Source organism: Pseudochaenichthys georgianus, chromosome 1, assembly GCF_902827115.2.
Source record: "Pseudochaenichthys georgianus chromosome 1, fPseGeo1.2, whole genome shotgun sequence".
In the NCBI taxonomy this organism is placed as follows: domain Eukaryota; kingdom Metazoa; phylum Chordata; class Actinopteri; order Perciformes; family Channichthyidae; genus Pseudochaenichthys; species Pseudochaenichthys georgianus.
In genome coordinates this window covers 787,218-798,324 of record NC_047503.1, presented here as the reverse complement: position 1 = coordinate 798,324, position 11,107 = coordinate 787,218, and the positions used below count along the sequence as shown (strand labels likewise).

General features: G+C 50.3%; 1 protein-coding gene across 1 annotated transcript; it reads left to right on the top strand.

Annotated features, from left to right (window-relative positions):
* The first annotated feature begins 2,535 nt into the window (after positions 1 to 2,535).
* On the top strand, positions 2,536 to 4,729 carry LOC139434349 (uncharacterized). The gene is made up of 3 exons (XM_071204214.1): positions 2,536 to 3,544; positions 3,626 to 4,266; positions 4,353 to 4,729. Exons 1-3 carry the CDS (start codon positions 2,950 to 2,952, stop codon positions 4,722 to 4,724), a joined length of 1,608 nt encoding a protein of 535 aa, XP_071060315.1. The 5' UTR covers positions 2,536 to 2,949; the 3' UTR covers positions 4,725 to 4,729.
* Positions 4,730 to 11,107: the final 6,378 nt, after the last annotated feature.

Genomic DNA, 11,107 nt, shown 5'->3' with positions numbered 1-11,107 from the left:
ATGCGATGTCAAGTTCCGATGTCAAGTTCCTGTCAGCGGCTAGACATATGTTACCAGTGTTTACCAGTGTTGCCAGGGGCATGATAACATCCTCCACTGGAGGTTGGGTGTTGCTGCTGTGAATAAGGCCGACTATGGGTGCCGATGGGCGGACGGTAAAGCACCGCAAAGTAGACCCCCTTTAAGTGTAGCCAGGGGCACGAGAAACATCCTCCATGGAGGTTGGGTGCTGCTGCTGTGAAGAAGGCCGACTATGGGTGCTGATGGGCGGACGGTAAAGCACCGCAAAGTAGACCCCCTTTAAGTGTAGCCAGGGGCACGAGAAACATCCTCCATGGAGGTTGGGTGCTGCTGCTGTGAAGAAGGCCGACTATGGGTGCTGATGGGCGGACGGTAAAGCACCGCAAAGTAGACCCCCTTTAAGTGTAGCCAGTGGCACGAGAAACATCCTCCATGGAGGTTGGGTGCTGCTGCTGTGAAGAAGGCCGACTATGGGTGCCGATGGGCGGACGGTAAAGCACCGCAAAGTAGACCCCCTTTAAGTGTAGCCAGGGGCACGAGAAACATCCTCCATGGAGGTTGGGTGCTGCTGCTGTGAAGAAGGCCGACTATGGGTGCTGATGGGCGGACGGTAAAGCACCGCAAAGTATACCCCCTTTAAGTGTAGCCAGGGGCACGAGAAACATCCTCCATGGAGGTTGGGTGCTGCTGCTGTGAAGAAGGCCGACTATGGGTGCTGATGGGCGGACGGTAAAGCACCGCAAAGTATACCCCCTTTAAGTGTAGCCAGGGGCACGAGCAAAATCCTCCATGGAGGTTGGGTGTTGCTGCTGTGAATAAGGCCGACTATGGGTGCCGATGGGCGGACGGTAAAGCACCGCAAAGTATACCCCCTTTAAGTGTAGCCAGGGTCACCCTGCATGCGTCGTCAAATGTGATTGAAATGTACAGGAATCTGTCCATTTCAATCACTTTTAATGGGAGTCGTCAGTATATGGAGCTTAACCCATAATTCCCGGACGTTCCAGGCCGAATTTGGAAGCTCATATGCGGCCTGCCATGCGCCTCCACCCGTGGAAAGCAAAAAAAAGTAAAGAAAACGGTCAATTATATGTTAAAATAATCAAAAATGAAGTTTTTGAAAATTCTTGAAAAACGGCTAAGTGCCAACGGGGGAGGGGGTCAAGTCTTCGGCGCTTCGGAACGAAGCCCCGGAGACTTTTGCACTCCCCCGTTGCAATTTACAACGGAGAGGGGAAACGAGAGCTCCCCTCCTCCGTCCAAAAAATTCATTCATCTTTTCCAAGCTACCATCTGCACGAAATCGGAAACCCGGTTTTTGAGAGCACTTAGAAAAAAACGAGCTATTTTCACATGATGGGGAAATCATGGAGGAATGTATCCGCCTCATGAGCACTTTGGATCGGATGAAATTGTTGCCTGGAGGACCCCCAATCATGGTTCTCACAAAACTTTAAGTTTTCAAACTGGTGTCTGGAGGAATGCAAGGGGAGTTGTCAGGGGACTCTACCCGCCTCAAGAGGCACTATTTTGGGATACATTTTATCCATTTTCACCCCTTTTTATGGTTCTTCCAAAAAGTTAACTTAGACTTTTTCCGACTCTGGAGAAAGGTAGGGGGAGTTGTCAGGGGACTCTACCTGCCTTTTGGAACACTATTTTCGGATACAATTTATCCATTTTCACCCTTTTCTCTGGTTCTTCCAAAAGTTGACTTAAACTTTTTCCCACCCTGGATAAAGGTATGGGGAGTTGTCAGGGGACTCTACCTGCCTTTTGGAACACTATTTTCGGATACAATTTATCCATTTTCACCCTTTTCTCTGGTTCTTCCAAAAGTTGACTTAAACTTGTTCCCACCCTGGAGAAAGGTATGGGGAGTTGTCAGGGGACTCTACCTGCCTTTTGGAACACTATTTTCGGATACAATTTATCCATTTTCACCCTTTTCTCTGGTTCTTCCAAAAGTTGACTTAAACTTGTTCCCACCCTGGAGAAAGGTATGGGGAGTTGTCAGGGGACTCTACCCGCCTTATGGAACACTATTTTGGGGTACTTTTTTCCCATTTCACCCCTTTTTTCTGGTTCTCTGGTTGTGGCGGCCTCGCCCTGGCCGTCCACCCTCTGGGTACCTGACTCCCCTGCCTCCTCCGGGGGGCAGTTGAGAAGGGTTCAATGCCTCCCCGGAGGATACTGTTATCCCGGCAACCCGCCAGCAGATGAAAAGACCCACCCCTCCGCCTCTCCACCTCTTCTGAGGGACGAGGGAACCGCGCGGGGGTCTGCTGGAGGCTACTGCCGGGTGCTCCGTCCTGCGCCTCACCGGTACCCTGACTCCAGCGCGGTGTGGCGGCCTCGCCCTGGCCGTCCACCGTGCGCCCTCTGGGTCGTACCCGAAACTGTCGGGTATCCTTTGGGAGAATCAGACTCTGGAGGAACGTGAGGGGAGATTACAGGGATCTCTGCCCGCCTAACGAGTGCCTAAATGGGACACCGCACCATGATGCAAATGAAAACAAACACAGATTTGAAAATAAGCTGAGTGCGTCTTTCGTGAGTCTTTTCACGCTTCCTTCTTTTTTACCCACGATTCTGGTGACATTTTCCGGTACCGAAATGCTCAAGAATACAGGTCGGATGGCGGTCCGTTGTCCGATCTGCAATAGCTCCTACCGTGCCCTGAGCAAGCACCTACAGAGGAACCATGGTGTGCGTAACTTGGATGAAAGAAAAATTCTGCTGTTGTTGGCCAACGGACGGACCAACATTAGGCTCCATCCCTGTACCATTCTGGGATGCGAGTACCACGGCACAAGGCTGGATCGCCACTTGGCCAGAGACCATGTTGAGCTGGCCCGGGAGGAACTACATGTGGTTCAAAATCAAATGAAAATGACAGTGGCCAAGAAGGAGCTTTATGAACTCTGAATGACAAACCCCACAATAGAAATGATTACCGCTTGGGCTGTTGACACGGTGGCAGACGACGATATACTGTCACAACCTCCACCCTTGTCCCCGGTGAATGAATGTGACAACCCGGACTGCAAAGAATGGAGGCTGGAGGCTAACGCAGTGAGGGCTCAGCGGGACATATATGCTGCTGAGGTGAAATCCCTGCGCTGCAAGTTGCAGCAGAGGATAAAGGACAAGCGACAGAGGATGGATCAGCGGGCCGGGGACATGCCCGCGTTCGATGGGGAGGAACGAGAGCGGGTCATTCTGAAGAAACGACCCCGACCAGAGTCGACACCAACGAGGCTGTCCAAGTCGAAAGGTCCCTCCTGCAGCAAGTCTCCCATTCCTGCCTGCAGCACGTCTCCCATTCCCGCCTGCAGCACGTCTCCCATTCCCGCCTGCAGCAAGTCCCCCACTGGCTCTCACACCCATTCACCCAGCTCCTCAGAGCCTGCATCCATCCATACCGAGGCCTCGTCAACCTCCCCTCCCATAAATTCCCCCTGGTTCCGGGGCAGGGGCCGGGGAAATATAATGCGGGACATAACATTCCCACGGATCATGGGTAAGTGTTTTGGCTATGTGACACATGCAGTTTCTGTAACACATCATGTGTTGTCATTAAAGTACTGTTTATATTTCACAGAGGAGTATCTGCAAGGATACCGGGAGCATTATGCAGGTATCGACCCACCAGTGAGGCTCCAGGAAAACACAGTCTCCAAACTAAGCAGAGTGAAGTCGTTCCTCAGTTTCATGGCACACGGTTTCAATCGCCTGTCTGACTGGCTCTTTTTGAGGGATCTCAAGAGGATACGCGGGTGGTCCCGGAGCCTGATGAAGTCAAGCCTTCAGGTCACGACCTCCGACTTCTACATCAAGAATATATCACACTTTCTCAAGTACATGGCCGACACACCGTGCAAGGGGAGCAGGCTCAGCCAAACGGACATGATTTTAATCAAACGGGAAGTAGTTGCCATCCTGAAGTCCCTGAAGAGAAAAGTACTTATCCACCAGATGCAAGTGAAGCGTGACAAGATGGAAGGTCTGCCGAGCCACAACGACCTAATGACATGCTTGACTTCGACCACCACTCGCATCCCTCAGCTCCTGGATGTGATGGCCAGCAATCCGACTACCGCGACCCGGACACTGCTCTATGGGTATATGACTCTTCATTGGAGCTGCATTTATGGCCACCGTCCGGGGGTCTACTCCAACATGACCAACGCCGATGTCCGAAAGGCGGATACAACTGGCACTGCCTTCGGCTACCTGGTTCATGTGAGTGCTATTAATCAATGTATTTATTCTGGCAGTTATATGCATGATTGACATTGTATTGACACTCTCTATCTCTGTCATAACAGGTAAGTAACCACAAGACGGCCAACGCGTTCGGGGAGGCGCAGCTGTACCTCACCGTAGAAGAATTTGGATGGATGAAGAGGTGGCTGGAAATTAAGGGTACGCTGACCTGCACCCAGAGCCCTTTTGCGGGTATTGACATCGACAGTGACAACTCTGGAGAGGAGCACAGCCCGGCTCCCTACCAAGACTCCCTACCAAGACATGTCCCGAAGAGGGACCAGTCACTGGCCGAACACAACCCCTCAGACATGGGTGAAGAGAGGGTGCCATACTCTGCCCCAACTTCACCCACTGTTGCCAGTGATCAACTTGTAAATATGCAGTGTGTTGTTGTAATCAGTCCCCTTGTAAATACGTTATATCCTGTTTGAATTTATTTATTACTGTCAATATTACTGTAAATAAAGTTTGTTAAAATTACTAAGTGTTCTGTTTTTAATCCCACTATGGGTTTTCTTCTTTTAAGATCCCCAGGGGCACGATATTCTGGTTCTGGTGGTAGCATGTAGGTGTTTAGTCCGAGTGAGGAGTGCTCAAGTGTGGGATGATTTGTAAGGTAGAAGAGGGTAAAAAAAGTTAAAGTGTGAACCTCCAGCAGGGCAGGTGGTGCTGTGAAGAAGGCCGACTATGGGTGCCGATGGGCGGACGGCAAAGCACCGCAAAGTAGACCCCCTTTAAGTGTAGCCAGGGGCACGAGCAAAATCCTCCATGGAGGTTGGGTGCTGCTGCTGTGAAGAAGGCCGACTATGGGTGCCGATGGGCGGACGGCAAAGCACCGCAAAGTAGACCCCCTTTAAGTGTAGCCAGGGGCACGAGCAAAATCCTCCATGGAGGTTGGGTGCTGCTGCTGTGAAGAAGGCCGACTATGGGTGCCGATGGGCGGACGGCAAAGCACCGCAAAGTAGACCCCCTTTAAGTGTAGCCAGGGGCACGAGCAAAATCCTCCATGGAGGTTGGGTGCTGCTGCTGTGAAGAAGGCCGACTATGGGTGCCGATGGGCGGACGGCAAAGCACCGCAAAGTAGACCCCCTTTAAGTGTAGCCAGGGGCACGAGCAAAATCCTCCATGGAGGTTGGGTGCTGCTGCTGTGAAGAAGGCCGACTATGGGTGCCGATGGGCGGACGGCAAAGCACCGCAAAGTAGACCCCCTTTAAGTGTAGCCAGGGGCACGAGCAAAATCCTCCATGGAGGTTGGGTGCTGCTGCTGTGAAGAAGGCCGACTATGGGTGCCGATGGGCGGACGGCAAAGCACCGCAAAGTAGACCCCCTTTAAGTGTAGCCAGGGGCACGAGCAAAATCCTCCATGGAGGTTGGGTGCTGCTGCTGTGAAGAAGGCCGACTATGGGTGCCGATGGGCGGACGGCAAAGCACCGCAAAGTAGACCCCCTTTAAGTGTAGCCAGGGGCACGAGATTCTTGAGGGTGTGATCATCTTGGTTTAGTCCGTGGGGGAGTGCTTAAGTTCGGGGGCCCGGGGACCCAAGGTGCTCGAGGTTCTGGAGGTACATGGGAGGGATCCTGGAGCTCCTCAGTCCGTGTTTTGGGGGTCTTGGAGCGGCCACAGAGAGGTGCTTTTCCCCGGGGTATGTCATGGAAGTCTGAAATAACCTGTTTGCTCATGTCAGGGAGAGATGCTGGGGCTGCTGCGTCCGTGTTTTGGGGGTCTTGGAGCGGCCCCGAAGAGGTGGCTTTGTCGGTGTACGTAATGTAAGTGTGAACTAGCCTGTTTTCTCAAGGCAGGGAGGGATCCTGGAGCTCCTTAGTCCGTGTTTTGGGGGTCTTGGAGCGGCCACAGAGAGGTGCTTTTCCCCGGGGTATGTCATGGAAGTCTGAAATAACCTGTTTGCTCATGTCAGGGAGAGATGCTGGGGCTGCTGCGTCCGTGTTTTGGGGGTCTTGGAGCGGCCCCGAAGAGGTGGCTTTGTCGGTGTACCTAATGGGTAAGAAAGCCAGTCTACACAGGTCGTGAAATGTGATTGAAATGTACAGAGTGCTGTACATTTCAATCACTTTGAATGGGAGTGGTGAGGTGTGGATGAAATGGCCATATCTCCCTTAAATTCACAGCAACGTTACCCATCTTTCACACACTAATTCATGGGTAACAGAGCCATGTGCACCATGCATTTAAAGTAATGTTAGCCAGCTTTCAGACACTAATTCGTGGGTAATAAAGGCCTGTACATCTCCCTGTTTGAAAGGGCCATATCTCCCTTAAATTCACATCAAACTCACCCATCTTTCACACACTAATTCATGGGTAACAGAGCCATGTACACCATGCATTTAAAGTAATGTTAGCCAGCTTTCAGACACTAATTCGTGGGGAAGAAAGTCACCCTGGACGGGTCATCAAATGTGATTGAAATGGACAGATTCCTGTACATTTCAATCACTTTTAATGGGAGTCGTGAGGTGTGGATGAAATGGCCATATCTCCCTTAAATTCACATCAAACTCACCCATCTTTCACACACTAATTCATGGGTAACAGAGCCATGTGCACCATGCATTTAAAGTAATGTTAGCCAGCTTTCAGACACTAATTCGTGGGGAAGAAAGTCACCCTGGTCGGGTCGGGAAATGTGATTGAAATGTACAGAGTGCTGTACATTTCAATCACTTTGAATGGGAGTGGTGAGGTGTGGATGAAATGGCCATATCTCCCTTAAATTCACAGCAACGTTACCCATCTTTCACACACTAATTCATGGGTAACAGAGCCATGTGCACCATGCATTTAAAGTAATGTTAGCCAGCTTTCAGACACTAATTCGTGGGGAAGAAAGTCACCCTGGCCGGGTCGGGAAATGTGATTGAAATGTACAGAGTGCTGTACATTTCAATCACTTTGAATGGGAGTCGTGAGGTGTGGATGAAATGGCCATATCTTCCTTAAATTCACATCAAACTCACCCAGCTTTCACACACTATTTCATGGGTAACAGAGCCATGTGCACCATGTATTTAAAGTAATGTTAGCCAGCTTTCAGACACTAATTCGTGGGTAATAAAGGCCTGTACATCTCCCTGTTTGAAAGGGCCATATCTCCCTTAAATTCACAGCAAATTTACCCATCTTTCACACACTATTTCATGGGTAATAAAGCCATGTGCACACTGTATTTAAAGGGCTGCAGGAACACTTTACCCGCCTTGTAAACACCTTCTCCTGGGTAAAACAATCCATGTATTTCCGCCTGCTTTCCATCAGCACCCGCCAGTCATTTCAAACGGTTTCAAATCGTTTTTTCACTTTTAAAAACAGCTTTCTGCCCTGTAAATGATTTCTAATCATTATTACCGTCATGGAGGAGCTGCAGGGACACTTTACCCGCCTTTTAAACACCTTTTCCTGGGTAAACAATCCATTTATTTCCGCCTGCTTTCCATCAGCACCCGCCAGTCATTTCAAACGGTTTCAAATCGTTTTTTCACTTTTAAAAACAGCTTTCTGCCCTGTAAATGATTTCTAATCATTATTACCGTCATGGAGGAGCTGCAGGGACACTTTACCCGCCTTTTAAACACCTTTTCCTGGGTAAACAATCCATTTATTTCCGCCTGCTTTCCATCAGCACCCGCCAGTCATTTCAAACGGTTTCAAATCGTTTTTTCACTTTTAAAAAGAGCTTTCTGCCCTGGCAATGATATCTAATCATTATTACCGTCATGGAGGAGCTGCAGGAACACTTTACCCGCCTTCTAAACACTTATTCCTGGCTAAAACAATCAATGTATTTCCGCCAGGGTCACAGCCTGCTGCTGCTGCTGCTGCGGCGGCTGCTGCTGCTGCTCTCCCTCCCTAAATTCACATCAAACTCACCCAGCTTTCACACACTATTTCATGGGTAATAAAGCCATGTGCACACTGTATTTAAAGTAATGTTAGCCAGCTTTCAGACACTAATTCCTGGGGAAGAAAGTCACCCTGGACGGGTCATCAAATGTGATTGAAATGGACAGATTCCTGTACATTTCAATCACTTTTAATGGGAGTCGTGAGGTGTGGATGAAATGGCCATATCTTCCTTAAATTCACATCAAAGTCACCCAGCTTTCACACACTATTTCATGGGTAATAAAGCCATGTGCACACTGTATTTAAAGTAATGTTAGCCAGCTTTCAGACACTAATTCCTGGGGAAGAAAGTCACCCTGGACGGGTCATCAAATGTGATTGAAATGGACAGATTCCTGTACATTTCAATCACTTTTAATGGGAGTCGTGAGGTGTGGATGAAATGGCCATATCTTCCTTAAATTCACATCAAAGTCACCCAGCTTTCACACACTATTTCATGGGTAATAAAGCCATGTGCACACTGTATTTAAAGTAATGTTAGCCAGCTTTCAGACACTAATTCCTGGGGAAGAAAGTCACCCTGGACGGGTCATCAAATGTGATTGAAATGGACAGATTCCTGTACATTTCAATCACTTTTAATGGGAGTCGTGAGGTGTGGATGAAATGGCCATATCTTCCTTAAATTCACATCAAACTCACCCAGCTTTCACACACTATTTCATGGGTAATAAAGCCATGTGCACACTGTATTTAAAGTAATGTTAGCCAGCTTTCAGACACTAATTCCTGGGGAAGAAAGTCACCCTGGACGGGTCATCAAATGTGATTGAAATGGACAGATTCCTGTACATTTCAATCACTTTTAATGGGAGTCGGTGTGGATGGCCTGTTGAATCCGATTTTGAGCACTCTTTTCCCCGCATAAACTAGTTTAAATCACCGTTAAACACTTATTCTGTTGATGTCTATATAACCGACTTCCCGCTATGCATTAAGTCGGTTATATGGACCCTGTACACTAGGCATACCGCGGCCGGTAGTAAATGTCCAACCATTGTACCCTCTGGTCCCTAGGGTATGTAAGGCAAATGTCAGCCTTATGAACGGAGGTACCGTGGGACTTGCCCTTCCCATGTACGGGAGTCCGCTCAATGGAAATGCGATGTCAAGTTCCGATGTCAAGTTCCTGTCAGCGGCTAGACATATGTTACCAGTGTTTACCAGTGTTGCCAGGGGCATGATAACATCCTCCACTGGAGGTTGGGTGTTGCTGCTGTGAATAAGGCCGACTATGGGTGCCGATGGGCGGACGGTAAAGCACCGCAAAGTAGACCCCCTTTAAGTGTAAGGCAAATGTCAGCCTTATGAACGGAGGTACCGTGGGACTTGCCCTTCCCATGTACGGGAGTCCGCTCAATGGAAATGCGATGTCAAGTTCCGATGTCAAGTTCCTGTCAGCGGCTAGACATATGTTACCAGTGTTTACCAGTGTTGCCAGGGGCATGATAACATCCTCCACTGGAGGTTGGGTGTTGCTGCTGTGAATAAGGCCGACTATGGGTGCTGATGGGCGGACGGTAAAGCACCGCAAAGTATACCCCCTTTAAGTGTAGCCAGGGGCACGAGAAACATCCTCCACTGGAGGTTGGGTGTTGCTGCTGTGAATAAGGCCGACTATGGGTGCTGATGGGCGGACGGTAAAGCACCGCAAAGTATACCCCCTTTAAGTGTAGCCAGGGGCACGAGCAAAATCCTCCATGGAGGTTGGGTGCTGCTGCTGTGAAGAAGGCCGACTATGGGTGCTGATGGGCGGACGGTAAAGCACCGCAAAGTATACCCCCTTTAAGTGTAGCCAGGGGCACGAGCAAAATCCTCCATGGAGGTTGGGTGCTGCTGCTGTGAAGAAGGCCGACTATGGGTGCCTGATGGGCGGACGGCTAAAGCACCGCAAAGTATACCCCCTTTAAGTGTAGCCAGGGGCACGAGCAAAATCCTCCATGGAGGTTGGGTGCTGCTGCTGTGAAGAAGGCCGACTATGGGTGCTGATGGGCGGACGGTAAAGCACCGCAAAGTAGACCCCCTTTAAGTGTAGCCAGGGGCACGAGCAAAATCCTCCATGGAGGTTGGGTGCTGCTGCTGTGAGGAAGGCCGACTATGGGTGCCGATGGGCGGACGGTAAAGCACCGCAAAGTAGACCCCCTTTAAGTGTAGCCAGGGGCACGAGCAAAATCCTCCATGGAGGTTGGGTGCTGCTGCTGTGAGGAAGGCCGACTATGGGTGCCGATGGGCGGACGGTAAAGCACCGCAAAGTAGACCCCCTTTAAGTGTAGCCAGGGGCACGAGAAACATCCTCCATGGAGGTTGGGTGCTGCTGCTGTGAGGAAGGCCGACTATGGGTGCTGATGGGCGGACGGTAAAGCACCGCAAAGTAGACCCCCTTTAAGATTCCCATGGGCACGAGATTCTTGAGGGTGTGATCATCTTGGTTTAGTCCGTGGGGGAGTGCTTAAGTTCGGGGGCCCGGGGACCCAAGGTGCTCGAGGTTCTGGAGGTACATGGGAGGGATCCTGGAGCTCCTTAGTCCGTGTTTTGGGGGTCTTGGAGCGGCCACAGAGAGGTGCTTTTCCCCGGGGTATGTCATGGAAGTCTGAAATAACCTGTTTGCTCATGTCAGGGAGAGATGCTGGGGCTGCTGCGTCCGTGTTTTGGGGGTCTTGGAGCGGCCCCGAAGAGGTGGCTTTGTCGGTGTACGTAATGTAAGTGTGAACTAGCCTGTTTTCTCAAGGCAGGGAGGGATCCTGGAGCTCCTTAGTCCGTGTTTTGGGGGTCTTGGAGCGGCCACAGAGAGGTGCTTTTCCCCGGGGTATGTCATGGAAGTCTGAAATAACCTGTTTGCTCATGTCAGGGAGAGATGCTGGGGCTGCTGCGTCCTTGTTTTGGGGGTCTT